The sequence below is a fragment of the Palaemon carinicauda genome, chromosome 1 (assembly GCF_036898095.1).
Source record: "Palaemon carinicauda isolate YSFRI2023 chromosome 1, ASM3689809v2, whole genome shotgun sequence".
Lineage (NCBI taxonomy): Eukaryota > Metazoa > Arthropoda > Malacostraca > Decapoda > Palaemonidae > Palaemon > Palaemon carinicauda.
Genome location: NC_090725.1, coordinates 292930462 through 292956550, shown reverse-complemented (window position 1 = coordinate 292956550; position 26089 = coordinate 292930462). Strand labels below are relative to the sequence as shown.

At 34.0% G+C, this 26089-nt stretch overlaps 1 protein-coding gene across 5 annotated transcripts in view; it reads left to right on the top strand.

The window, feature by feature from the left end:
• The window catches only part of LOC137657808 (uncharacterized), a 334329-nt gene that overhangs the window by 255629 nt on the left and 52611 nt on the right, over positions 1-26089 (top strand). The window contains exon 1 of one of the 5 annotated variants that reach the window (XM_068392354.1): positions 25817-25943. The exons of the other annotated variants lie outside the window; for them this stretch is intronic. Coding sequence (XP_068248455.1) covers positions 25854-25943 — 90 coding nt within the window. The 5' untranslated portion in view covers positions 25817-25853. Of the gene's footprint in view, positions 1-25816; positions 25944-26089 lie in introns of those variants that run through there. 5 annotated transcript variants of the gene reach the window in all.

The window sequence follows — 26089 nt, the reverse complement described above, 5'->3', positions numbered from 1 at the left end:
TTTCTATTATTAATGAGATTTAACTCGCTGGGGATTCGAGTAGCTAACAAAGTGTCTCGAGGTCTTTGGAAGAGATAATCTTTTTAAACTTTTAAAAAGTCTATTGCTAATTTTATTATTTCTATTATTAATGAGTTTAACTCGCTGGGGATTCGAGTAGCTAACAAAGCGTCTCGAGGTCTTTGGAAGAGATCAATTTCCATTTACGAGTAGCTAACAAAGTGTCTCGGGGTCTTTGAAGAGATAAAATTTCTATTTACGAGTGGCTACAAAGAGTCTCGAGGTCTTTGGAAGAGATAAAATTTCTATTTACGAGTAGCTACAAAGAGTCTAGGGCTTTGGAAGAGATAAAATTTCTATTTACGCGTAGCTACAAAGAGTCGAGGGCTTTGGAAGTGATAAAATTTCTATTTACGAGTAGCTACAAAGAGTCTCGAGGTCTTTGGGAGAGATAAAATTTCTATTTACGAGTAGCTACAAAGAGTCTCGAGGTCTTTGGAAGAGATAAAATTTCTATTTACGAGTAGCTACAATGAGTCTCGAGGTCTTTGGAAGTGATAAAATTTCTATTTACGAGTAGCTACAAAGAGTCTCGAGGTCTTTGGAAGAGATAAAATTTCTATTTACGAGTAGCTACAAAGTGTCTCGAGGTCTTGGGAAGAGATAAAATTTCTATTTACGAGTAGCTACAAAGAGTCTAGGGCTTTGGAAGTGATAAAATTTCTATTTACGAGTAGCTACAAAGTGTCTCGAGGTCTTTGGAAGAGAGAAAATTTCTATTTACGAGTAGCTACAAAGAGTCTAGGGCTTTGGAAATTATAAAATTTGTATTTATTCTTCATCGGTTAGGTAAAGTCAGGTTTTTTTTTTGCTTATTTATTACTTATGATCCTAAAGGGTATCCATTGTTTGTTGTTAAAGGTCCAGCGTGTATTATTGATTAATGTTACCGACGTCCTTAGTTAATTATTATTACTATTATTATTATTATTACTTAAGAAAAAATAGCTCAGCGAAGAAAGGAAATTAGGAAATAAATAAACTATTTGAGAAGTAATAAACAATCAAAATAAAATATTTAAAAAACAGTAACAACTTTAAAACAGATATTTCATATATATAAAAATACTCAATTGATAACGTACACATTAAAGTATTGATAATGAATGACCTTGGCAGCTTGATGGTAACACTTTGGTCAACTTTATATACTTATCATTAATGGTGTTTATTTTCTAGTATTTTAGAAGTACTATTAGAACATGTATATCACTTATGATTACGAGAAGATATGATCATTCGGATTAATTCTCTCTCTCTCTCTCTCTCTCTCTCTCTCTCTGTGTGTGTGTGTGTGTGTGTGTGTGTAGCGCCACGTAATATCACGTTTCAATCATTGGTGGGGAACAAAAATTGACTATTTCGTAAAACTAACTGAACCTTTGTTAACCTAAACAGTGATTTATTTATCATTATTCAACTGGTGAAATACTACTTTAGAATACTCCCTCAGACCACCTATAGACCAAAATTAGGTGTTTATCTGATGGTTTCAAAAAAGCGATTCCTTCCCTTGTCCCTTCTCGAAAATTTCTTCTAAAAGAGAGCTGGTTTTAAAATATTTCTAATGTCTCAAATGTCAGATTTCAATGTTTGGTGTTTTCACCGATGCTCGATTCTCTACATAATGGGAATATTATGAAGTTTGTCTGTTCCGCGAAGCCATATTTGGCACAGTGTGTGTGTCGAAACGCCTGGTTAGGTATGATCCCTTCAGTAAGGTCACTGATGTTGTGTAAGATATAACCTAGAAAACAGTTGATATTTCTAATATGGTGCTTAGAACACATACGCACACTTGTATGTGTGTATATATATATGTATATATATATATATATATATATTATATATATTTTATATGTATATATATATATATATATATATTATATATATTTTATATGTATATATATATATATATATATATATTTATTTATTTATTTATTTACCGTCTATCTTTTTTCGCTTCAGGTGGGTGATACTGTGAGATTTCAACTCTCTCTCTCTCTCTCTCTCTCTCTCTCTCTCTCTCATGAACAGATCCTTGCAGCCATTCATTGACCCTATGTATCAATGTATCCCATAGCTTCTGGCATTTTTTATTTTTTTTATAGGTTCAAACGAGGTCCCAGATAGTTTATACCTTGCCATTGAACCAATAAACCATTTCTCCCACTGTCCCACACGAGCTCACTGGGGCTAGTGCTGTGATTTAGTGGGATTATTTTAACCCTGAACAGGGATTAAACTCTGGTACATATTGTTTAAGTCTTCAACGTATCCGACTGAGTTACAGTGATTCTCTCTCTCTCTCTCTCTCTCTCTCTCTCTCTCTCTCCACGATAGCAGTTCCATTACTCAAAATGTATTTGTAGAATTGCAATATCGTCAATAATAGTGAACGAGAGTGAATCTAAACTTTCCGAAATTTGGGATATGTTGAATTTATCTTTCAAGGGTCACATAAGGTCAGAGGTCATGGTACCATCTTAAAGCCCATATGTGGTTTTCTGTCTGTTGATAATATTAATCAAGTGTGTATCTGTTACTCGAGCGATATTCAGTGACCTTGAAAATTCGACTATTTGAAGTTTGCATCTACCATACTTCGAAAATGTGGATTTTCACTAATTTCATTCACAAAATCAGTTCCATTATAAAAAATATGAAGATTTGGTTTTTTGTTGTTGAGTAACTCGGATAATATTTGACGGAGTAATGGTAAAAACAAATAGCTTCTGACCTTTTGGGTCACTGCGACCTTAACCTTTACCCAATGAAGTTCAAATTTTAATTGGGTCTATTGTGTGTCGTCGTGCATCTCCTGAAAATTTCAAATAAATAAGTACAATAGTTTTCCTAAAGTTGCTAAGAAACAAACAAACACAGACAAAGAAATCTAGCAAAAACAATACGCCTTTCCCACCTCGGTGGGGAGGGGGTGATAAATATTAAGTAATAGTCTGGATACATTGATAGCATAATGTTTTATGTGTTGTTCAACTTTATTGTTTATATTTCATTTTCATTGTTGAATATTAATTTGTGTATAGTTATTCGAACTGTGCATTACCCCCTTGATCCTCGTGATCGTATTAGTCGTCCGTCATCGACACATGACCTTTTCCCTCATGCAGAAAGATGTATTTACCCTCACGCATTCCCAGAATCGATTTGAGAGAGAGAGAGAGAGAGAGAGAGAGAGAGAGAGAGAGAGACCTTGATATTATTTGCAACCAAAGAGCAAGTGTGACTGGATTTGTGAAGTGTGGAAAATTTTGGCACCTATGATTAGTATGGAAATTTTAATACTCTCTCTCTCTCTCTCTCTCTCTCTCTCTCTCTCTCTCTCTTCTTCATATTTCAACATTATAGAAATGTATAATGGAGTTCAGTAAATGTGTTTGACATTGAATTAAGTTAACTTTAAAATAACAAGAAATCGTAGTGTTTAGGGTTTTCAATATAATTTTTTGTTACCTCATATTTCAAACTGATAGCAACAGGTCCCTCCCTTTTTTTTTTTTTTTTTTTTTCTTTCCTCACTGGGCTGTTTTTCCTGTTGGAGCCCCTGGGTTTATAGCATCTTGCTTTTCCAGCTAGGGTTGTAGCTTGGATAGTAATAATAATAATAATAATTAATCCTATTTTGTGGAAAAAAAATGCCGTCTATTAAATTCCTTTTTCCTGATCTGGATATGAATCTCTGGTACAGTCGCTCGGTTAATTCTTTGTGCATGTTCCATAAGATTGTTCAAAATTCTGGCCATCCTTTACATGTACATCTTCCTAGACACTACCGTCTATTAAGTATTAATGATTATGTAGTTAACTCAAGAATCATGCATTCTCCATCATAAGGCTCAATATTATACAGTACTCTAGAAGTTTTATTCCCGCCTCTTTATCGGCTTGTTCCAAATTCGTTTATGTTGACAGGTTAACATATATCTCGTTTCATATTTATTGTTATTACTACTACTACTAGATAAGGTACAACCCTAGTTGGAAAAGCAGAATGCTGTAAGCCCAAGGTCTCCAACAGGGAATAAAAGCCTAGTAAGGAAAGGAAATAATTAAACTACAGAAGAGAAATAATGAACAATTAATATAAAATGTTTTAAGAACATTAACAACTTTATAAAATCTTTTATATTAAAAAAAGAAAAAAAAAAAAACTATGAAGAGAGATCTATGTCAGTCTGTTCAACATGAAAACAATCGTTGCAAGGTTGAGCTTTTGAAGCTCCACCGATTCAACTGCCTGAATAGGATCATTCCACAAAGTCATAGTTCAAATAAAACTTTTGGAATGCTCTTTAGTTTATATGTAACTGGTCTATTTTGATGTTGTTACTTATCTTAGGGATGTATATTTTATTCTTCTCATATGTACTTTGTTCCTTATTTGCTCTATATTCCTTTCCCTCGCTGAGCTGCTTTCACTCCTGGAGCCCCTAGGCTTGTGGCATCCTGCTTTTCCAGATAGGGCTTTAACTTGGCTAGTAATAATGATGATAATAGTATACTGAACTTGGTTAAGCATTATATATTCACTGTTCGTATCACTTATGATATCATCAGCCCCAACAGTTTTTTAATAGCATAGTGTATTTTAGTTTTCATTGGCGCTAAGAGAAGTAATTTTATATATTTTTTCTAGCTGAAGTGGTTGTAAACAAGGTTTTATAAAAAAGAGTTGATGGTTCTGTTTTTTTACAATTATTAACTATGAGAAAAATAGAGTACATCAATAAATGAAGCTGATAGAATTAGGTATTTTGTGTGACGTCTTTTGCAATTATTTCACTTTATCACAGATATTTGTGATTGCATGTTTTGTTTACTGAAAGTGTATTGGTGCCATGCGAAGCCATTTCTCCGTCTAGGTTATGGTGTTAAAATTGCTGTTATAATTCAGTAGAGGGTCTTTTTGGACAATTATTTATAGGGTGGATAATAGCAATTATATGGGTAGTCACCTCTGCATTACCTCAAGTTTGCAATAATATATGTATACTGCATTTTCTCTCTCTCTCTCTCTCTCTCTCTCTCTCGCTCTCTCTCTCTCTCTCTCTCTCTCTCTCGTAAATGTATACTGCATTTTCTCTCTCTCTCTCTCTCTCTCTCTCTCGTAAATGTATACTGCATTCTCTCTCTCTCTCTCTCTCTCTCTCTCTCTCTCGTAAATGTATACTGCATTTTCTCTCTCTCTCTCTCTCTCTCTCTCTCTCTCTCGTATGTAGAAACTAGTGTCCTTGTATCCACTGGATGACGATGATCACGTAGCAGTTATTGAAAGGTATCGCATGGTTATGGCAGCATTATGATTAGTGTAACTGAGAGTAAATTTGCAACCTTACTAGATCCTTAGCTGCATCACTGTTCCTGCCAGTCCCCACCTCACCCCTCACCCCTCTGTGGGTGCAACGAACCCGAGGAAGCCACGAGTTTGTTCTAACGGGGTTATGCTCCAGAGCTGGTCACTAGGCCACTGGAAATCTAGGCGGTCTTGAGACATCGGTCCCTGTTTGTATCACGGATTTCATTGCAAATGTGATCTTCCGACATCATATATTGAGTTGACACAGTCACGTTAATGTAAAGAAAGTTGGATGTGGTAGATGACTTTCTGAAGTTCAAAACTTGCAGCAAATGTTTTTTTTTGTTGAACAAGGTGACATGAGTCTCTCTTCACAGTTTATATATGACATCTATTCTTATGTTGTTACTGATCTTAAAAATGTTTTTATTTTTATTTTTATTCTTTACTTTTTAAATATAGTTTATTTCCTTATCTCATTTTCCCTGGTGGAGTCCAATCTCCCCTACATAATAGAGAGCAATTATATATATATATATATATATATATATATAATCTGGGCATGGTCAGGTCTCCCCGTCCCTCGGGAGAATGGAGAGGGAGTCGTCATACCCTGGTGAGAATAGGATGCGTGTATGAGCTTATCTATCCAAATATTTAGCCGTCATTTTTGACGGGCTGCGTACACTAATAATAATAATATTTGAATCTTGGCTTTTTATTTTTTAGACCGCAAAGTGAAATTTTTTTTAAATAAATGTAACTTTTATTCAACATTTGTTGCTTTTGGTGGACGAAGAGCGCTAACCGTAGATGTGTTTCATGGCAGTCGGCATTACCTCTTTGTTTCCAAGTACCTTTAGGTAGTGGTTGATATTTATGACCTTGGCAACTGTGTTGTTGTGGTTCAGATGTATGTATATCGCTGACAGCCACAGTTAACTCTCTCAATTGTGAATGACGAAAATGTATTTCTCAATAGTTTCATGTATGTCGAGTGTTTGGCAAGTCTCTCTCTCTCTCTCTCTCTCTCTCTCTCTCAGTTTCATGTATGTCGAGTGTTTGGCAAGTCTCTCTCTCTCTCTCTCTCTCTGTTTCATGTATGTCGAGTGTTTGGCAACTCTCTCTCTCTCTCTCTCTCTCTCTCAGTTTCATGTATGTCGAGTGTTTGGCAAGTCTCTCTCTCTCTCTCTCTCTCTCTCTCTCAGTTTCATGTATGTCGAGTGTTTGGCAAGTCTCTCTCTCTCTCTCTCTCTCTCTCTCAGTTTCATGTATGTCGAGTGTTTGGCAAGTCTCTCTCTCTCTCTCTCTCTCTCTGTTTCATGTATGTCGAGTGTTTGGCAACTCTCTCTCTCTCTCTCTCTCTCTCTCTCTCTCTCTCAGTTTCATGTATGTCGAGTGTTTGGCAAGTCTCTCTCTCTCTCTCTCTCTCTCTCTCTCTTTCTCTCTTTCTCTCTCAGTTTCATGTATGTCGAGTGTTGGCAAGTCTCTCTCTCTCTCTCTCTCTCTCTCTCAGTTTCATGTATGTCGAGTGTTTGGCAAGTCAGTCTCTCTCTCTCTCTCTCTCTCTCTCTCTCTCTCTCTCAAACATTTATATAGTAATCGGGAACCTGTTATTATTGTTCCTAGCTAATATGGCGTCAGAAGTAAAGAAGAAAGGTGTTTATTGTCCTTATAATAATGCATGTGTGAAAGATATATACTGTATATTATATACAAGACGATACGGATGGATTGTATATACCAAGCTAAATCATGCATCCATTATAGTCAAGTTGAAGCTTACACATAGTTAATAGTACCATTGTATCCCCAAATTGTTACTCCATTATACTTATCTATATCTTATCTTTTTAAACATGTATTTTGGCGTACTCTCTATCAAAAGACACCAATGCATTCATTCCTTTGTTTAGTTTTGTACGTTGTGACGTATATTTTATGAGGGAATATTGTGATGTACATTTTAAATTTTAGAAAATTCTAACATAATCAGAATGAAATTTTGTCTAGGTTTTAGTGTAAAAGTGTCACTGTTCCATCGTAATTTTTTTTTATTCATTACCGCAAGAATCAGATAGATTGGAACAGAAGAAATTACTCAAGTATCGTTGACCAGCGTTGTCACATCAGTTTTCAAGAAAATTTAAAGCAATTTTACAACGAGTGTGGGTGGAGGGTTTGCTGCATGCATGTCAGGCAGCTCTTGCGAAACGGTTCTAGTGAGGTTTCTTCTTATCGTCGTACCTTTTTCAATTGCTTAAAGCACAATTATTTTACTCCTATTTTAGTCAATTTCTTGAACCTACTGGACACTTGTCACTTTCATATGGAATGAAGTTCGACGCACTGAATGTTAGTTTTACCGTGATCGAAAATTTTAAAGATGAATTTATTTATCCAAATGATAGGTTTATAGTGTAAAAATTATTACCTAGATACTCCTATTAAAAAAGATGACTGAAAAGAAAATATCTAGCAATAAGTATTGTATTATTATTATTATTATTATTATTATTATTATTATTATTATTATTTATTATTATTATTATTAGCCAAGCCACAACCCTAGTTGGAAAAGCAAGATGCTATAAGCCCAAGGGCTCCAGCAGGGAAAAATAGCCCAGTGAGGAAAGGAAATAAATAAATGATGAGAATAAATTAACAATATATCATTCTTAAAACAGTAACAGCGTCAAAACAGATATGTCCTATATAAACTATTAACAACGTCAAAAACAGATATGTCATATAAACAATAAAAAGACTCATGTCAGTATGGAAATGTCTAAAGCATAATGCATTAAGTAAGCTTTAATGCGATACTTTTTTAACGAATGATATTTCACTGTATCTTATTCTATGAAATGTACTAACTCGTTTAAGTATTCCACTGGGTATTTGGGTCATGGTTAAAAGAAGCAATGTTATTAAATAATTAAACCTTGAATAAAAAAGATTTCAAGAAAAAGCTGAAATCCAGATTGATCTGAATTGCTCGTCTGTTGTAACTGACAAGCTTTTGTACCGTGGCAATGAAAATTCAATTAATTTAATTTTTTTTTTGTACCGTGGCAGTGAAAATTCAATTTAATTTAATTTAATTTTTTTTTTTTGTACCGTGGCAATGAAAATTCAATTTAATTTGATTTAATTTTTTTTTCTTTTTTTTTGTACCGTGCAGTGAAAATTCAATTTAATTTGATTTAATTTTTTTTTTTTTGTACCGTGGCAGTGAAAATTCAATTTAATTTAATTTATTTATTTATTTTTCTTTTTTTTCTGGCCCTTACGGCTAGACACGAGCTCTTGTCCACTGGCAGCCCGTAGAATTTTATGTAAATTGCCTTGTGCTTAGATAGCATAAAGCGATGGCTTAAATTATAATAATTTCTTCTGTTAGCAAGTATCGCAGATTTATGGAGCTGTATTAATCCCACTCTATTGCATTTTAATGTCGGCTGGATATTATTTTCTTTAATTAAAAATGAAGAGTAATTATACTGTATGATAGGTATTCTACACTAGTGTTTTCATGATTCAAGTTCGCTTAGCGTAGACTAGCGTTCGATCCCAAGTATGAGGTAGAAATTTATTTCTATTTGAACACGATGTTGTGTTGATATTTATCCATATTGACTCATTAGGGGTAATTTGAATGAATTACTACCAATTGTGTCACGTGGTGGGACGGGATATCGGGTAAAACTCGCTGGTAAGAGACTGATGTCTCGCCAGGTAAATCCTCGGACAGCTGGGTAGCATCAGGTTCCGATATCTTTTTTATGGCCTCTCGTGGCATGGTTGGTTTCGACCTGGCCTTTCATTAGAAGGGGCTAGCGTTCGATCCCAAGTATGAGGTAGAAATTTATTTCTATTTGAACACGATGTTGTGTTGATATTTTATCCATATTTTCTTAGGTTCAGTGTACTGTGCAACCTTGTTAAGGGTTATAAAAATTCGAGCAAGTATAAATAGATATCCTTCTTTACTGCTAATGACTACATGGTAGATTGATTGGATGAATGCTTGTATACCCTTCATGTCTATTTACTTTTTGATGTTTGCATATTGTGACGGTGCCGAGAGAGAGGTTATGACTCAAAGGCAGGATGCAATCATCTGAGTTAGTTTATTAAAGAACACTCTCCTTTATATACAAAATCTCAAAGCAACAAGAATTTTCATGTTCAAATATTGACAATGTTTACAGAGGAGAAAAGCAGACATGAATTTTCAGGTTCGTTTTAGTGCGAGGGAAGAGCGAAGATACACGCATAATATATACAAAGGAATTATGTACAATTGTGTGACACACGGTTGGTACAATAGTTATCACATCACTGATAAGTAGGTGTGTCATTAATCTATATCGTGCTTCCTCTATCCTCGGGATGTAGAGTTCTGAGGGTAAAATCATTATTTTAAAAATAAGAAAATAATTACCTACTTCATTTTAATTTAAATATATTAAATTATTTTCCCCCATTTGTATACTTTTCCGCCTAAGAATGGCGAAGTCTAGTTTTTCTATAATTTTTAATATAGAAAAACTTTTTATATTGAGAGAAAATTAATGTAAATACATTGTCTCCCTAAAATTACTTGCTGACATTTTTTTTTCTACTTTAACGGTGTGTGCATCTAGATAGATATTAAATTAAAAAAAGAATAAGTAGGGAGACGACAAAAAGGTCCACCTAGCTCATGATCATATCTGCATCCCTTAACGCAATGTTTTTGTTGGTTGAATTTTACTGGTTAAATTGTTTAATTAGTAGGACGAAATTACGTCTGTGATTCTCTTTTGGTATTATTATTACTTGCTAAGCTACAACCCTAGTTGGAAAAGCAGGATGCTATAAACCCCAGGGGCTCCAACAGGGAAAATAGCTGAGTGAGGAAAGGAAACAAGGAAAAATAATATATTTTAAGAAGAGCAACAATATTAAAATAAATATAACTTTATAAACTATAAAAACTTTAACAAAACAAGTGGAAGAGAAATAAGATATAAGATAGAACAGTGTGCCCGAGTGTACCCTCAAGCAAGAGAACTCTAACCCAAGACAGTGGAAGACCATGGTACAGAGGCTAAGGCACTACCCAAGATTAGAGAACAATGGTTTGATTTTGGAGTGTCCTTCTCCTAGAAGAGCTGCTTACCATAGCGAAAGAGTCTCTTCTACCCTTACAAAGAGGAAAGTGGCCACTGAACAATTACAGTGCAGTAAGAAGAATTGTTTGGTAATCTCAGTGTTGTCAGGTGTACGAGGACAGAAGAGAATATGTAACGAATATGCCAGACTATTCGGTGTATATGTAGGCAAAGGGAAAATGAACCGTAACCAGAGAGAAGGATCCAATGTAGTACTGTCTGGCCAGTCAAAAGACCCATATCCAAAAATATCCAAATTCATACAGGTATGGAATATTAGTCAAGAATGTGTAGCCTTGAACTAAATGTTTACGTAGTGCTTATATACATTAACTTTGAATGAGACGTGTCCTTTCTGAGAATTTTTCATTGTCTTTTGGGAGGGTTATTTCACTCTGCACCGTCTTCAAGACATCTTACCACTTCGTATTATTGTTATTTATTATTATAAAAAATATGGCTGCCTATCATCTTACAATTTTATGATTTTATTACTCATTTCTGGAACATAAATCGTTTGAAATTTAACTTTTGAATATGAACACTAACAGGTATCATGAACTTGAAAGTATACGAAGGGAGGTTTGCAAAGCGGTCTAATTTTTTAACATCAGTCATGGCATAATCACAACTCCTGTGTTGAATACGAAGAATTGTTTTGATAGTCTTTATTTTCAAGTAATCTGGTTCAATGCAAAATAAACAGACGGAGTGCGATTTAATAACGAAACTGTGAAAGAAACTTGAAACTTTGTCCAATTACCGTGAACCAGGAAGGTCCTTGAGGAGTAGTATACCTATGGTAGTCCACCCTTCTTCCCTACTTGGATACAACACAGATTGGCTCTAAATGTCGAAAGGAATGAACATTTGCTCAGGAATGCCAACATTAGCAATGTCATCCCATCTGATCCTGGCAACATCAAACATAGCATCCATAAGATTAAAAAGAGGATGATAACTTACTCCGCTCCACCTGTCCACTGGTCTCTATCTCTTGAAGGAGACAAGTGTATCTCCTAATTCTTTTACTACTTTGGAGGTTACCCTCAACGGGATGTCCACCGTGAGCCTCTGAAAGCTTATTTCGTTTCATTTCAAGAGAAAGACGCCATTAAGAAGCACTTTTAGGATATTCATGGTAGACTATATGGAAAGTACCCCATTGTCACTATACCTGATGCTTACACTAGGGAATTGAATTTAACACTTTCCTCGAGAACCACGCCCTTATAACATTAACGATGCCGAGCCTCTCCTCCGACGGACATCGAGATTACAGCAACGCAACCTTGGCAGCAACAACCAGGCGGGTTGAGGCAGGAATGCTGAGGGTAATTAACAGGAAAAATCCAGATGACGTTTGTAGGATTTCTTTTCCGTCAATTTTTTTTTTATGATTTGCCCCGCTGGAAATATTGTTGAATATGGAATTAAGAAATGTTGAATTTTATAATAAAATTTCTTTAATCATAATTGATTATCATCGAAGTTGACGAAAATTGAATAGAAATCGTTCGTTTCAAGATCATTAAACAAGTTGGTTTTGATACAAACCCATGAATAGTTCGTTTAGATTTTTTCGTCTAGAAAATTTTAATTCATATCTTCGACGTGACTAAACTGACGTCATAGATGGCATTAAAAGATTAATGTTTATCCAAGTCTTCATTAACTTGACAGCTGCATAAAATTAGTCGTCTCATTAGGTCGCAGGAAACCTTTTCCTAATGGATTTAATGCCTGTATGCAGGTCACTGCCCCTTGAATTGGTTCGTTATCTTTCAAACTTTATATTTACCTTCTCTTGCTCAAACCATTATTCTCTAGTCTTGGGTAGTGCCATAGCCTCCGTACCGTGGTCTTCCACTATCTTGGGGTAGAGTTCTCTAGCTTGAGGGTAACACTCGGGCAAACTATTCTATCTTATTTCTCTTCCACGTGATTTGTTAAAGTTTTAATAGTTTATATAGGAAATATTTATTTTAATGTTACTGTTCTTAAACTATTTTATTTTTCCTTCTTTCCTTTCCTCACTGGGCTATTTTCCCTGTTGAAGCCCCTGGGCTTGTAGCATCTTGCTTTTCCAACTAGGGTTATAACTTAGCAAGTAATAATAATGATAATAATAATAATATCGTGGTAGGAGACCCTCTTTTAGGCAGGTTGAGTTAAAAGTAATGGCTGCATCGGCAGAGTTTATTTTCTTATCCAATTTTTCTATTTTCCGGATAATTCTCTTCTCTAGAGCGCTGCAATCAGCCAGCAGACTTGAAAAAATTCATCAGTCAGGTGAATGACAAAATCGGGAAGACTTCTCAAGTATATTCTCACAAAATACAAGTAAAACTTTTGGTACAAAATAGTAAAAACTACGACGCGTTTCGAGGATAAGTCCTTCCTCGTCTTCAGGTAATAATAATAATAATAATAATAATAATAATAATAATAATAATAATAATAATAGTAATATCACACGGTTGCTCACTCGCTCGTCTGGTATGTTAGCATTTGCTTTGCCCTAGCTCTGCCTATCTGTAATTTCACATAAATGTTATCTAACAATGGACTTTCTAGACCTCTGGTAGATTGAAGCAATGTGTAGAGGTAGGAACTGTATTTTTTTATTCATGTGTCACTTTAGCAAATTTTTTTTTTTTTTATCAATTTGAATAATAATAATTTTGATAATAGTAATAATTTTATTATTTGATATTAGCAATAATGATTTTATTCAATTTAACAATAACAATTTTATTCAGTTTGATAGTAATAATTTTATTAAATTTGATAAAAATAATTTTAATAAATTTAATAATAATTTCAATAATAATAACCAATTTCCTTTAATAAAAAGCTATTTGTGAAAGTAATTCTGGTTTAATCACCATTGCCAGTAATGAATATCGGCGTACCTTGTTGTGAATCCATTATCTCTTTGATATTTGGACTGGCTGAAGAAAAGTATAAAGTACAGACAGACACACCGGAGAGCAGAGGTCTGTTTATGGGGGATTATGTAATAGAACGGGTGGGATATGCAGTGTTGCCAACTAGTCATCCCCTCTTTGGTGGCTTTTCTCCGTCATCTTCCCCCCCCCCCACCCCCCTCCCTCATCTTTTCCCGGACTCTCATTGACCTTGGCACAGCTGTCAGAGAGAGAGAGAGAGAGAGAGAGAGAGAGAGAGAGAGAGAGAGAGAGAGAGAGAACGGATGCCTAGGAGCATTAACTCAGTCGCCTTCGACCGGGTTCGTTTTTTTTATCACGTGATTATTATTATTATTATTATTATTATTATTATTATTATTAAATGCTAAGCTACAACCCTAGTTGGAAAAGCAGAATGCTATTATTATTATTATTAAATGCTAAGCTACAACCCGAGTTGGAAAAGCAGAATGCTATTATTATTATTATTAAATGCTAAGCTACAACCCTAGTTGGAAAAGCAGAATGCTATTATTATTATTATTAAATGCTAAGCTACAACCCGAGTTGGAAAAGCAGAATGCTATTATTATTATTATTAAATGCTAAGCTTCAACCCTAGTTGGAAAAGCAGAATGCTATTATTATTATTATTAAATGCTAAGCTACAACCCTAGTTGGAAAAGCAGAATGCTATAAGCCCAGGGGCCCCAACAGGGAAAATATTTAAGAAATTACAAATTATCATGGTAAATTTACGGTTATTTATTTATCGGAAACTTGTATGATAAGAACCAGTCTTTAAGAGAAATGTGCGGTCGTATCTCATATTTGTCCCTGCACTCGTGAAGGCAATGGATCATCTCGTTGATTGTTAGACTGGCGTATTTCAAAGTATCCTAAAAGAGATCCAGTCATAGATACTGTTATAATTTTTCATCCATTAACATTATCTCATTTTTGTGATATGATAAATTTCCAAATATTTCTGAATGAATCACAATAAAAAGACAAGAATTACTAGTAAAATTGTCTTATCTGACCTTTCAGTTAAAAGCATTTAGCATTTTCCTAAGAGATTATCAATTTTTCATCCATTAACATTATCTCATTATTGTAATATGATAAATTTCCAAATATTTCTGAATGAATCACAGTAAAAAGACAAGAATTACTAGTAAAATTGTCTTATCTGACCTTTCAGTTCCTGTCAGTTGAAAGCATTTTCCTAAGAGATTATCAAGATAATACTTTTCATTTGTATAATTCAAATAAAAACTACTACACCATGCGATTACTTGTTAAAGATCCTTCGTATTTTAGCGGTATGATTACTCAGTAGCTCGTCTCCAGAAAACACCGGGGAGGGGGCGGGACTTGGGGGTGGGATAATGATGTAGTTTCCCTTAAGGGTGAGGGATAACTAAGGCTTTAGTATGTCAAGAGATTCCTCTCCGGTTTCCTTGCTGATAATTCCTGCGTAAGATATCCCTTGGAATTAGAATAGATAGTATTAATTTTACTGGGGAATCACTGGAAATAGGAGAAAGATATCACCTGTTTTGATGAGTACTTCGATGTTTTGAGTGTGTGAGAGAGAAAGAGAATATTGGTTGTTTAAAAGGCTGGATTGAAATGTAAACTGATATTGCTAGAAGATCTACATTTCGTCGTATCGGTGTGTCTATTTTTCAAATTGCAACTTATGAGAGAGAGAGAGAGAGAGAGAGAGAGAGAGAGAGAGAGAGAGAGAGAGAGAGAGAGAGAGAGAGAGAGAAGAGCATCTCTCCATGCGGTTTCCAAGCACCTTCTGCAACATTTGTTCCCATACATCACAATGAATGTTATGAAATGATAGCGTTTTATATTTTGAACTGTGGATTGATTAACAGCCTCAACTGAGACTTATGGAAGGAGTTGAGCTGTGTATCTCGCCCCCATAACCTCTGGACTTCAATGGATAAAACTGTAAGGTTGCTAATTCAACGCCCTTTCCAATACATGTTTTCGGAGGTTCACTAGCCAGCAACTTAGATATTCGTAGCCATAAAGTAGTAAAATATGTTTAAAACTTGTGTACTGTATTTAGTATCTGTTTCTTCAGATCAAGTCGATTGCAAGGCGGGCCATTATTAAGTTTTAGATTATATATTTTTCTGTTAGGATGTTCTATGTCTGTAAGTGATAGAGATTTCGATAGTTCAGGTTTTAGATATAAAATTGTATGAGTGAGAGAGAGAGGGAGAGAGAGAGAGAGAGAGAGAGAGAGAGAGAGAGAGAGAGGAGAGAGAGAGAGAGAGAGAGAGAGAGAGAGAGAGGGTGTTTTCTATGCATACTGTACATTAGAGAGCTATGTAGGACTTTCATCCGCGGCAGAAGCCATGAATATTCTATTGATTCGAAACACCCCAAGAATATCAAACTTATTTTTTTTAAATTTTTTACTGAACCCCGTTGGCTTTCTTAACTATGTATGGTCTTGCAATTAAAAACCCATATATTATTTTGCTGTGTTGATCATAAGTGGAAACCATTATGTGTATTACGAACTTCATTGTGTGTGGGAACATAAGGGAAGCAGGTAAAGGCACTGATTCTGGGAGTGTTTATATTTCGCTCTTCCTTATATTTCCATTTTTATTGTATAAGTATTTTAGTATTTGGAAATTCACCGGGGGACAAATTGTATATGTACAGGTCTAAATAAAGTTTAGTTAAGCCATTTTTTTCAGAACTCGATCAGTGATAATGAATCTAGAAATGCTTATATTTCGCTCTTCCTTATATTTCCACTTCCATTGTATAAGTATTTTAGTATTATGTAAGTATTTTGAAATTCACCGGGGGAAAAATTGTATATGTACAGGTCTAAATAAAGTTTAGTTGAGCCATTTTTTTCAGAACTCGATCAGCGATAATGAATCGCATTTTGTTTTTCCACGAATTCGATTGAGCGGAAATCGAAATGGTAAGTATGTTGGTGGTACTTGCTCTTTCTCTCTCTCTCTCTCTCTCTCTCTCTCTCTCTCTCTCTCTCTCTCTCTCTCTCTCTCTCTCTCTCTCTCTCCCCAGTTGATTATTTATATAGTCCATCATATTACTTTTATTTTGAAGGGGTGGCATCAAGGAAGTTCAGCTAATCCTTAAGTGAAGCATTGGTCTGTTGGTCGAGTATATATATATATAATATATATATATATATATATATATATATATATATATATATATATATATATATATATAAAATTAATGTACAGTTTGTGTGTATTGTATATATATTAAATGAGAAAGGAGCTCGAAATTAATTATGAAATTATATAGCAATACGAATTTATTACATGTATGTAGAGAGAGAGAGAGAGAGAGAGAGAGAGAGAGAGAGAGAGAGAGAGAGAGAACTATTGTGCACACTTAATGAACTCGCGAACACTTATTGATTTGAAGGGAAGATAAGCATCTGTAGAATCTTGCTGCTACTGCTCCTGCTTCTGCTCTTGCTCCTGCTCCTGCTCCTGCTCCTGCTTCTGCTCCTGTTTCTGCTTCTTCTCCTGCTCCTGCTACTGCTTCTGCTCCTGCTCATGTTTCTGCTCCTGCTACTGCTTCTGATCCTGCTCCTGCTACTGCTTCTGCTTCTTCTCCTGCTCCTGCTCCTGCTCCTGTTTCTGCTTCTTCTCCTGCTCCTGCTCCTGTTTCTGCTCTTGCTCCTGCTTCTGCTCCTGTTTCTGCTTCTTCTCCTGCTCTTGCTCCTCCCCCCTTTCTTGGCGCTTTTGTTCCACGAAATATATTTTCCGAAATGACAAAGGTCGGGTCGTGATATCCTTCTTTGTGGAGTCAACATTTATTCCCGACTCGCAAATTCAAGGCTTAGCCTTATTTCGGGGGGTTTAAGACTGGCGATCGATAGAGTTACTTCCTCTGAGTGGGCGAAGTTTTAGAAGTTTTTATTTTTATTGAGAAATTGAAGTTGATTTATTTTAGGAAGAGAAGAGTGAGGGTTCGATGTCAGGGTTTGTGAGATGGAATGTCCAAGTGGACTAATCGAAAATGGGTTAGTTGACAGAATGTCATTGTGAAACTGGAATCAAGGTAACCAAAATATTCTTTGAGGAAATTAAATGAACCTTGTCCCCTAAGAAGAGAAGTATAACGTTAATTGGAGGTGTTACTTTGTAATGTTATAGAAACTGGCCATAGGGAAAGGAAGGGCAAATCAAATTAATGTTAATGTAAGGTTAAATAAGAAGAGGCATTGACAAAAGGGAATGGAGAGAATAGTAGTTTGCCTATTGTTTTAAAAAAAGGAAAATGCCTTCTGTTTGCCAAATGGAAATTCGTTTGCCATTCGTGAAAGAAAACAAATGTGGTTAAAAATTGAATTGCCTTAAGAACTTACATTACATTCGTTTCAGAGCTTCGTTCCAAATAAAAAGCAGAATCCCAGGTGTTGAATTTTACTCGAATCTTGGAAAAGTGTAGAAGTAAATTAAGAATTACCCTGACATTAGCCTTGCTGAAAGTGAATATGTAAATTATGTAGTACGGTTCAGGTGTTCGAGCAGGGGGAGAGCGGGTATTCTTTTAACCCTGGATAGCAGATGAGAGTAAAGGAGGGAGAACGGGGTAAAAGAACGATCTATGCTCAAGTTCCTGCTTGTTTGTGGCGGATGGTTAGGGGGGTAGGGGTAGCTAGAGGTCGAACAGTAATGGGTGGTGTATAGGGAAGAGGACAGCCACCATCGATCAGGGACGCTACAATGAAAGGCATTGGATCGATAAAAACAACGAAGAAACTTTTGTGTATGTGAATGCATTTATAAACACTCGCATTTTTTGGTCTCTGATGGATGGCAGTGTCCAGTAGGTATTTCATTATTTGGAAGAACTTTTGTTTTTCTCTTTGTTTTGTGGTAAATGTCAACTTGCTATAAGTATTGGGAAATTTTTCCGGTCTTCAGTACAGTATGTTGAAAATTTAATTTAAGTTTTTCATGGGGTTGTGGGGAGATGTTTTATGCTTGATTTTATTTCGAATTATATAATTCACTCATACTTCACATTATATGTATAGTCACATGCCAGTATACCTTTAGAAATCTAATTATATCAGCCATCGCTACATATGAAGTTCTTGAAATACAGTTAATATAACGATGGTTGAGAATATAGATTTGGTTTTACCAAATGGAATTAGCCTGGTATTAAGGCAGGCTGAATGTAGAAAATATGTACAGTATAGGAAATAAATGTTACAATTTGAGAAAGGTAGATATGAAAGGCCTTATCTTTATACACCACGTATCTTAGCCACCACTCTAGACAAGAAATGTTTGAAAGGCTACTTTGAACTATAGTCCATTTCTTTTAGCGATGCATATTTGCACCGACTCGCAGCGGTGCCCTTTTAGCTCGGAAAAGTTTCCGGATCGCTGATTGGTTGGACAAGATAATTCTAACCAATCAGCGATCAGGAAACTTTTCCCAGCTAAAAGGGCACCCTTGCGAGTCGGTGCAAATATGCCTCGATAAAATAAATTGAGTGTAGTTATAGATTCGGAGGCCAAAGATATTTGAAGCCTAGATGCGTCGGGTACTTGCGTTTCAGGTGCCTTAAATGATGTCAGTTCTCATTTTAAAAGTTGTAAATGATAAAGACGTCGGATGTACTTGAAGTTCAGGTCGTTTTGCTGAATCAGAGTGTAAGGTCATGACAGTGTTGTACCAGTTATATTAATTCTCTCTCTCTCTCTCTCTCTCTCTCTCTCTCTCTCTCTCTCTCTCTCTCTCTCTCTCTCTCTCTCTCTCTCTCCAAAGTAAATGAACAACTTCAGCGCCATACTTTGAAATTATTGTGTTAAGGGGTCAAATAGTACTTGTAAAGTGGTTGGAAAATTTCAAGAAAACCGTAAGGGAAAATTGCTGAGAACGTTGTTTTTTTAATTGGTTCTGTTCAATGGAATAAATTCCCGAAATGATATTACAGGAAATTTTAATATTAGGAAAAAAAAAAAAAAAAGCATTTCAACCATATATAAATAGTTCTGAAAGTGCGTGAATTCCAGCCTACACTATCATGGAACATGTTCTACAACAGACTTCAAGATACAACTGACTTCAAGAAGAGAAATTAAAGGGAATTGTGGACATAGAGTTAAAGACAACATATTCTTGGAATGAGGAGAAAAGAATAATTTTATATATGGGTGTATTTTAGAAATAAAAGCTATATATATATATATAATATATATATATATATATATATATATATATATATATATATATATATATATATATACAGTATATACGTATATAATATATATATATATATGTGTATATATATATATATATATATATATATATATATATATATATATATATATATATATATATACATTTCTATATATGTGTGCGTGTATTATATATACGCAAATACTCCATATATGTATCCCAACATCAATGTTGCTGATTTTCTCATGACAATCTGCCCCTAATCTGTTCATTGAGTTCTTTTATACTCAAAGTTCACACCGTAGTCCATACGAACCTAGTTTTATTGAACGAAACGGAACTGGTAGTAGTGATGAGAGGTTTTTTTCCCAAGGTTTGGGTGATAATCAGTTGTTTAGTTTGTATTAGATATGTCCACTTTTTTATGTACATGGATTTTGATATCATCTGTGTATATTTTAAATCCTTGCGTTATATGCCATTGGTATTAGCTTTTGTTTCTTCAGTAACCTATACCTGCGAAGTTGTCCAAAGCGAGTCCCTTAGATTTTCCAGTATTTTTGTTATGTATACCTTATAAATTTGTCTCGTTTTCTATGCCTCGTTTATTTTCATCTGTGCCAATCGATACAAAGATCATTGTTCACCGAAAGTCTCTCTCTCTCTCTCTCTCTCTCTCTCTCTCTCTCTCTCTCTCTCTCTCTCACCAGAGGCATTCTATCCGATTTTTTTGAAGAAAGTTAATTTCATGCAGCAGTACACTAAACATAGATATATACAAGGTCTATTTATAGACCTTGGATATATATATAATATATATATATATATATATATATATATATATAATATATATATATATATATATATATATATTACAAGTGTACGCCACCTGTAAAAAATTACAGCTATATATTTAGATAAATATGTACACACATGCACTTTCTCTTACCGGGGTATGGCTATTCAGTCGCCAACTTACCCAAGGGACGGGAGAGCTAAGCTTGCGTGACTGGGAAGAAACAATATTTATACTATACAAATATATATATATATATATATATATATATATATATATATATATATATATATATTATATATATATATATAATATATATATATATATATATATATATATATATATATATATATATATGTATGTATGTATGTATGTATAGTCAAAGACACCTGTACTTCAGTGTATGCATATATATATATATATATATTTATATATATATATATATATATATATATATATATATATATATATATATATATATATATATATATATTCTTTTTGCTTTGAGCTTTATTATACCAAAATAGTTCTTAATATTGAATCCACTCTACCTGTGTGTGCCTATTCTAGCCAGGATTCGAAAGTAGGTCTCTGAATCGTTTTAGAAATAGAGTTAGCTTATCTATATGGCTATTGATAATGATATCAGCGGATTTGGACTCCTTTTCATATTCCTTTCAAATTCATATCTGTTATCATAACCGATTTAATCCTATTTCTATCATGATACCTTATCGGAAAGTTTGCAACACTTGGCGGTTTTTTATCTATTTTTTTTATAGTTTTATCACTAACATATATCCATATTTTTAGGGAATCATGGTATATTCAATTAGCATGAATAATTTCAACTGTATGTTATTCCTTAGACCAGAGTGAATTCAATACGTATTTGGGCCTTAGTAATTTATTTGATAATAACCATATTACGACAGTCTTACTTTTGGTCCATGTTTTATTCTTTAATTTTTTTAGAGTTTTATATTTTAACTATTTTTTGCCAGTGTTATCCTGTTTGGAAATGAATGACATATATGAATTTGAATATTTATTCAGATTGTGTTATTAGAATTTGATAATAATCTTAATGACATACTGGAAAGTGACATACCTTGTTGTCGACAACTATATAATTTCAATAATTATTTGATAGCAATAAATTTGTTTGCAATATTAATTTAAATAAACGATATTATGATAATTGAAGTGATGATAACGACGGAATGTTATTGATGATAATAAATAAAAAATAAGTAAATCCTGTTCAAGAAAAAATGATTAACTTTATTATAATTTTAGTAATGTATAATAGAGCCAGTGAAAATAATAAATTGAATGCATAGTTGGAAAAAAAAATATTGTTTATGACTCGTGTCCTAAAAGGAATGCTGAAGTGAGTTCGCCTTATCCACGACTCGATAGGCCTATTCACTAACTAAAGTAGGTGTGTTTCGTGCACACTTGTTCATAGATGACCGTTGGAGGTCTGGCTGTAGTAGATATTATAGTGTTATGAAAAGGCCAAATGTCAAATTTCTCTCTTCGGCTAATCATGCCTTTTTTCAAATTCGGTTTAGATTTAAAAGTAAGTAGGCGTCAATATAGACCTCTTTTCAAATTCGGTTTAAATTAAAAGTAAGTAGGCGTCAATATAGACCTCTTTTCAAATTCGGTTTAGATTAAAAGTAAGTAGGCGTCAATATAGACCTCTTTTCAAATTCGGTTTAGATTAAAAGTAAGTAGGCGTCAATATAGACCTCTTTTCAAATTCGGTTTAGATTAAAAGTAAGTAGGCGTCAATATAGACCTCTTTTCAATTCGGTTTAGATTAAAAGTAAGTAGGCGTCAATATAGACCTCTTTTCAAATTCGGTTTAGATTAAAAGTAAGTAGGCGTCAATATAGACCTCTTTTCAAATTCGGTTTAAATTAAAAGGTCTTTATTAGTATCCGTTTTTAGATTTTAAGAAATTATCCTATTACCTATAGAGTGTCCATTTTATATAATGTTTAATGTGTCTGGAACCGCTTGACTTGTGCGGGAAAGGGAATGAAATCGAGATATCGAATTTCCTCTCTGTTCGATGATATAGTATTTCGACGGCAGGTGTTGATCGATGAATGGCCAGGATGTGATGTTAGCGTTGTACCTCTGTATCTGTAAGTCCGGTTATCTGTGTTTGCTGTGTACAAAGTACTTGCGTATGGAAATATATGGTTGCGTTTTTATTATTATTATTATTATTACTTACTAAGCTACAACCCTAGTTGGAAAAGCAGTATGCTATAAGCCCATGGGCTCCAACAGGGGAAAATAGCTCAGTGCGGAAAGGAAAAAAGGAAAATAAAATATTCTAAGAAGAGTAACAACAATAAATATCTCCTATATAAACTATAACAACTTTAACAAAACAAGAGGAAGAGAAATAAGATAGGGGAGTGTCCTCGAGTGTACCCTCAAGCAAGAGAACTCTAACCCAAGACAGTGAAAGGCCATGGTACAGAGGCTATGGCACTACCCAAGACTAGAGAACAGTGGTTTGATTTTGGAGTGTCCTTCTCCTAGAAGAGCTGCTTACCATAGCTAAAGAGTCTCTTCTACCCTTACCAAGAGGAAAGTGGCACTGAACAATTACAGTGCAGTAACCCCTTGGGTGATGAAGAATTGTTTGGTAATCTGTGTTGTCAGGTGTATGAGGATAGAGGAGAATATGTAAAGAATATGCCAGACTATTCAGTGTGTATGTAGGCAAAGGGAAAATGAACCGCAACCAGAGAGGAGGATCCAATGTAGTACTGTCTGGCCAGTCAAAAGACCCCATAACTCTCTAGCGGTAGTATCTCAACGGGTGGCTGGTGCCCTGGCCAACATTGTGTTCGGTCCTTTGTGTAAATGCACTCAGTCATTTGTAAAGGTAGAGATAAACATAAGATCAGATGTTTTGCAATAGATGCATTTTGATATACAAGTTGGTATGCTTTCGATTTTGTAGAAACTTTGCTGTTGTGGCGTAAATGGTCGAAAGTACTACATGGCAACTTGTATTGTACCAAGGCCATTCAGGTCGAAGTTATTTAGTATTCTTATGTTAGTGTGTGGTTTATCTTTGAAGATTATCGCTGCATACTTAGTTTTCTATATGTCTTTCAGGGTTAAACCTTGTTTTTTATAGTTTTGAAAATCTTTAATATGCAAATATGTTTTTCTTTGGCATTCCACTTATAAGGAAATTAGTGGAAATAGAAATGAGTAATCTGTAACAAAATGGTTAATTAAAATACTTTTAGGGTGTTTTTTCGTAAAAATAAAGATAAGGAAGATTATAATTTCATTCAGTTTCATTAGGGTATCATGATACCATTTGGAAGTGCACAGATACACTATAGTGTGTGTCCGTTAATAATTTTTTCTTGAGCAGGATTTACTTATTTTTTATTTATTATTATCAGTTATGACATTCCGTCGTTATCACTTCAATTATCATATTATCGTTTATTTAACAAATTTAATATTGCAAACAAATTTATTGCTATCAAATAATTATTGAAATTATATAGTTGTCGACAATAAGGTATGTCATTAAGACTATTATCAAATTCTAATAACACTTAATCTCACTAAATATTCAAATTCAAAATATGTCATTCAATTCCATATAGGATAACACTGGCAAAAAATAGTTAAAAATATAAAACTCTAAAAAATTAAAGAATAAAACATGGACCAAAAGTAAGACTGTCACAATATGGTTATTATCAAATAAATTACTAAGGACCAAATACTTATTGAATTCACTCTGTCTAAGGGAATAACATACACCCTAGTTGATTTATTCCACGACTCGCAAGAAAGCCATTTAACTTTTATGACATTTTTGCTTTTATGATTTTAATTTTATATTCTTTTATTCTTTATTTGTAATAAATGATATTGGGCGTCAATGATCTTAGATATCAAGGTGCCAGAAAACTTCAAATCAATTAATCTATCATAAAGTTTGCAGTTAAATTTCAACTGGTGTTCAATTATTTATAGTACAGTACTCCTTTGAAGATGTCCGAGGGAGAAACAATAGTTTATATATATATATATATATATATATATTATATATATATATATATATATATATATATATATATAATATATATATATATATATATATGATTGTCAATCTCTTTTTCTACGAACATTAGGATGTGGTCCCTTATAATTTTTTTTCATCACGATTATGATGTTATTAAAAAAAAATCTATTCCAATTTTTGGGACAAATTATATCAATGTTAAAGAATAACTGTTCCCGTTGGTTTCCGTTTTATTTCATATATATATATTTTTTTTTTTGGGGGGGGCTTTGCAAAGGTTCTAATCTACTTTTATTGATTATGTTAATATCTCTATAAGTTTTTAATTACACATAATAAGATTATGCATCGTAAAGTTTTCAATGTTGAATGATACCAAATCAGACACACACACACACACACACGCACACACACACACACACATATATATATATATATATATATATATATATATATATATATATATATATATACATATACATATGCATATATATATTATTTATATATATATATATATATATTATATATATATATATATATATATATATCCACTGTCTTGGGTTAGAGTTCTCTTGCTTGAGGGTACACTCAGGCACACTGTTCTATCTAGTTTTCTCCTTCTCTTGTTTTGTTGAAGTTTTTATTGTTTATATAGGAAATATTTATTTAAATGTTGTTACTATTCTTAAAATATTTTATTTTTTTCTTGTTTCCTTTCCTCACTGAGCTATTTTCCCTGCTGGGGCCCCTGGGCTTGTAGCGTCCTGCTTTTCCAGCTGGGGTTGTAGTTTAGCATTTAATAATAATAATAATAATATATATATGCGTGACACATCCATAGACTCGTTAACACACATCTTGACAGCCATACTATAGATAATGGGCCTATCACTTGTTTAGAAGCAATAGTATCGACGTAAGTGGCTATTTCTCCTTGTAGCGTGACCCCACAGCTTTTATCTTGCTCCAGGTCTCTCTCTCTCCCTCCACGTGTCACCACGACTCACTCCTGCCACCTGTTGTTGCTTTAGAAGTCATTAGGGGACTCCGAAATTTTTTCCACGCTCGCTCTCACTATTAGACCCTTAGTAGAGCTTCTTTTTTATATCATTTAATGGTCTCTAAGAGTGCGTGTTTCTGCTTCAAATTTATAAATAGTTTAAAGGAGACTTTTAGTTTATATCATTCTTTTAAGAAGTATACGTTTTCTCGAACTTGTTTTAGAATCATGCAAGAAATGGGCTCTGTTTAGTATCCCTTGTGTTGGCTTTTAGAGTCGATGGCTCCGTTACTCTCTTATGGCGTTTGGTCCGGCTACGTCCTAGCAAGGTCCTTGCGTCCTAGGATGTTCCCATTAATGCTACGGCAGGTAATGTTTTGTCTTTTGTTGTTGTTTATTTTTATATACAATTTGGATATTCGTTTTCAATCCAGTATGCTCAAGACAGAATGTTTCTTTTGCATTTTTAAAAATCTTTTATTGCATTAACTTTTATTTCTTCCTTGAGTTCGTTT